A 4,688-nucleotide genomic window follows, 5' to 3' on the forward strand; every position below is an offset into this window, starting at 1 on the left:
TAAGAATGTCACAGTACACTACCTTGCGACGTGTCCCATGGATGTATGCCACTTAGTATGGAAAACGCAAGTGTGAGCCAATCCGATGGGCGCGGCGTTTACGTGTCACGTGTGAAGTTTGTGTCGGCCTTATTACGCAAATTCACCGTATTCTCATTACATACGGAAGTCATTCATATCCTGGAGTCATGAATACAGGATACATACACATGGCAGTTAGGAAAAGACACAAAACCAGTCTCACAAATCACATGACAAGTAAGGAGCAAGATTCATTACTCACCATGGGATTCTGTATGGGATTTATATTTACAGGTTTTATGCACATGTGGGAAGATTCAAGATTAGCTATGTTTTTGGTAAGACTGTTCACTGGATTGAACAGACTTTGCAAGATTGACTAGTTTATAGAATGTAATCTTCTTCTCATTGTTTTAGAAATTCTTTGATCCAAATATTGCGTAATAGCATAGGTCCTCGTATCCGCTGTCTAACCCGTGGGGAGCGTCATCAGCAAGTGAGTTTAACAGTCCCTAGGTTCACTTAGGTGTATCACAGGTCGTTCATCATAACGCCCAACCTGTGTTTACCACGCACTGTCAAACAGCGTTACTGTCCTACGTACGTACATTGGTTGTACTACGTGAGAAAGAATTTAAAATTCTGGCCAATCAATCAACTGGTTTGGAGGTGCTGACCCGCTTTTCAAGAAATTTTACATATTCAAGATCTTTCCGAGGCCATTCCTTCAGAAAGTAGTTGATGGTTTGTTGGTCAAGCATCCATTCTAATGTTTTGTTGTAGGTCTTGGAATAGTTTGTGGGCAACCCAGAATTCTTCAATAGCTGCAAAGCCCGGTCTTTTCCTGCAGACGCAAAGAACCCTCCAATCCAAGGCCAAATCTGATTGGCCACACTACCTTTTGTCTCATTGGATCAAAACTCCCATACCAGTCTATTCTTCACGGCTCCTTTTCGGCTATCATCGCGAAATGAACTGCAATGGATTGGCAAACAAGATGATGAAAGGAAGAGGTGCTATTTGAAAAAGAAGATAGCATTGCTAGCATCACAATTTATCTCTCCACCACACAGGCACTTACTACATATCCCAGTCACCCAAATAATGATTTATCACCAAAAAAGAGTGATCAAAAAGATGTTTGGGACACAACCCTGGTATGACTCTATGAATGCCAAATCTAGAACCATCTTGAAAGGTAACTTTGGAAACATCAAGAATCGATTTGGGCATACCGTCACGCCCCTTCAAAGAGCGATAACGCCAACGAAGTGTCTCAAGTTGGTTTGCATTTATTTCTGGAGGTACATTAAGAGTCACATCTTTTGGATTGCTTACCGTAGCGGAGAAACGACACCTTGGAACAGGAACACAGCTCTTGGTCCAACCATTGGGAACAGGTTTCATACTCTTCACTTCCTTAAGCATCTGCACAACACTTCCTGGTTTTGCAGTATGCTCCTCTGCATCAGGAACGACGCGCTCGTCAACAACTATGAGCTCGTCAATGTCATGGAATGCTGTCCATGTCCGATTTCGTCCCTGTAGATACTTTATGCATTTTCCATAAAAATATCTTTGTCGAGAAAGATGCAGATTTGATTTCTGGTTGGTAGTTCCTAGGGGAGGGAGATCCCAGAGTACCATATACATACACTTCTGTGTAAAATCTATTCAAAAACTATTCCTAAGTAATAACTCTAGGATCACTATCCGAGATCTAAGTAACTACTCTGGGATCACTATCCGGCATCCAAGTAATTACTTCGGGATTACTATCCAATATTATAAGTAAATACTCTGGGATCAGTACCGGATCTCATAGTAATTACTCAGGGATCTGTCTTCGCTTCGCAACCTTATTCGATTGTCTGTTCCAATAGAACTCGGTAACCAATGAACTCTTATCAGTTTGTCTGAGCCTCCAAATCCTATTATCCGCTACACTCACCACGTCACGGTACGACATCTACGAGAAAATCTCTCCCTCATACACCTCCACTTGTAAGCTGTTCGACAACGGAATCTTAATTTTCACTTTTTCGAGTTTGATCTCATCAATTTTTGAGAAATTTATAATAGTATACACTTGCGAATATAGATTAAATTTGTAATATTACCAATGCTGGTGGCTTGGAGTGTTGCAATAAAACTTTTGGATGCACTTGACAAAGAGCAGAACTGCAAAGGTCAAATTTGCTTGGAAAAATGATTAATGTAAGAGTGAGTCTTTATCAAAGACCAGGCAGTCTTTGACACGGAACCGCAAGTAGAGTGTGCATTGACCGGTGCTGTCAAGGTGGATGGAGTTGACATGATTGCAGAAGTACACCAGGTGCTGCATCAAGCCAGAGTCTTAACCGACAGTGTTCAATTGGGGAAAATCTGAGGATAGATTGGTAAGCAGGTCCGGAATATTGTGTCCGTGGGCATTGGCAGCTCATACCTGGGTCTGGAATTTTTACACAAGTGTCTAAAAGCAGAGCCGGAGGGAATCAATTCTGCATTGGTATATTTGTTGCGATTCTTACTTTAAGCAACATGGATCCGGTAGATGTTGAACAAACATGTGCGTATAAACGTTGCTCAACAACAAGCATTATATTTGTCATTGAATTTGGTTCCCTGTTTTTCCCGTTGTGGTTTTGAGGGGACACATTTCGCCAAGTTTATGTTCATGGTCTCAATGTGAGGGGACTAGAAAAATCCTACGACACGTACAGGGGTTCAATATCCCTATATCATGGGGACAAGTTTATAAGTTTTGTTTTACGTCTTTTTATCGTATCTACAATCCTTTGGTCCCACAGACACGTTGTAGCCCGTAACCGCTGCAGTTTCCTAAAAACGTGGTACCAGATTAGGCAGAATAAATTGCCGGCAATTTGTACCAGATTATGATTCCTATTTTCTCTTTTGAGAAAATTCGCTATTTGGGATGAGCAGGGGTGAAATTTTCGCTATTTGCGAAAAATTACACTTATTCCAAGTGTTTTTTTCTCGCGGGAAATACATACTTTGAAGTAATCTTTTTACTTATGAGCAAACCCATATACTATGTATAGCCATTCATATTCAATTCAGCTTGTCCCTCAATGATACTTAACCCAAACCCAGCACTGAGGTACAATATTGGAATGATAGAAAGAAGGCCATGAAATACGCAAAATTGGAGGCTCACATGAGTGCCAAATAGAGGAGTAAAAACTAAATCTAGGATGTTTGTACAGCTTTGTTATTTATTAGTTGACCATCATTGTTGGAAAGGGTGCAAAATCTATAAGGAATCTTTAAATTGTCCACAAGAGGTTCTGAAACAGCTTAACCCAAAGTTAATTCCACTGAATAGGACTGTATTTTGGTCCTGTAATTGTTGACCTTGCCATCTTGGACGGACAAATGCAGTATAGAAAATTTCTCGCTGACAGAGAAACTCGTGTATGACAAGGAAGGCTTGTTGAAAAGTCAGAGAGCGCATGTGGACTTTTTGTTTAGAAAATCACCAAGGTATGTTGATTGTAGTCATGACAATGAGGGCGTGCACCGCACAGCTTGGCCGGAAAATCACACTACGCCAAAACCAAGGCTAGTCTAGAAAAGGTCGACGGACAAATGTACCTGACCGCCCTCCTCCGCGGCGTCCAAATTGGACGTTTGGGAAAACGAGCTTTTAGAACCGGTTCTGGCCGTTACCAGCCAATCAGACTGAACTCCGAATATGCTGTACACTTGGATGATGTGCTACGGGACATTTGCTTCTTCTTGCGGGAGTTTCCGTACTCCTTCCCCCTTTCTCTAAACGTTGAAAATCATTGCTAAACACAATGACAGTTAAATGTGGCCAAAATGCTCTACAATACAAGGGGGGCCTCGCGGCACATTCACAAACCCAAAGGGGAGCTCCCTGACTTTGCAAAACTCCATAGTCCGGAAACGGCCCGGGGCAAAGTCATTGTGCTGGCCAAACCGCCCAAGAATATCGTGGACCAGAAGGAGACGGCAATCTCCATCTTGACAGCCTAGGGGGCGGGGATGACGAGAACCAAAGTCAAACGACGCACGGCAACGGCGGCCGGTCGCTCCTTTGATGAAGGCGCCTACGACGCCGACGACGCCGACGACCGTGACTACCAACCCAAAGGAACGACTCTTAAAGGAGTGGGTACAGAAATGCACGAAATACTGCCCGGGGTTGTGCAAGGCGGACGCAACCAGTACACTCAGACTGCGCAAGAGGCCATGTTGTGGGAAACCACGTCGCCGTCTGTTTCACCCGGTACAACCAAGCCGGGGCCGTTGTCTTTGAAGCGAGTCAAGGATTTGAGCGCGCTTGTGGTCAGGAACAAGTTTTAGCCCACCTTCTTCACTTCCTTCAGCTTTAAGCACAACTTCTATGAATCCTTCAATAGGAGTTGTAGGATTTAGATGACTTGGCAATCCTGGGTGGAAGTAAGGAAACTTCGCGTTTCAAGCGTCCCGACCTTCTAAGTGAGACTGGAACTGCGTCAACCCTATTCTATCTATTATGTCTTTGATATGCCTACAAAAGTATCCTCAATCCTTTGGTTCCTTTAGGACAATTCTAGCCCATTAATGTTGCGGTTTCATACTTGGAAGAAAATTTTCCAGCAGGAAGCCAAACCTTTATATCAGAGGATAGCATGCTT

At 43.0% G+C, this 4,688-nt stretch overlaps 1 protein-coding gene across 1 annotated transcript; it reads left to right on the plus strand.

The window, feature by feature from the left end:
* Positions 1–3,497: 3,497 nt before the first annotated feature.
* On the plus strand, positions 3,498–4,374 carry PHATRDRAFT_bd1197 (predicted protein; the record flags this gene model as incomplete). Its single annotated transcript, XM_002176164.1, has 4 exons — positions 3,498–3,528; positions 3,557–3,822; positions 3,853–4,002; positions 4,045–4,374. 4 exons carry the CDS (start codon positions 3,498–3,500, stop codon positions 4,372–4,374), a joined length of 777 nt encoding a protein of 258 aa, XP_002176200.1.
* Positions 4,375–4,688: the final 314 nt, after the last annotated feature.

Source organism: Phaeodactylum tricornutum, genomic scaffold, assembly GCF_000150955.2.
Source record: "Phaeodactylum tricornutum CCAP 1055/1 PHATR_bd_14x6 genomic scaffold, whole genome shotgun sequence".
In the NCBI taxonomy this organism is placed as follows: Eukaryota; Bacillariophyta; class Bacillariophyceae; order Surirellales; family Neidiaceae; genus Phaeodactylum; species Phaeodactylum tricornutum.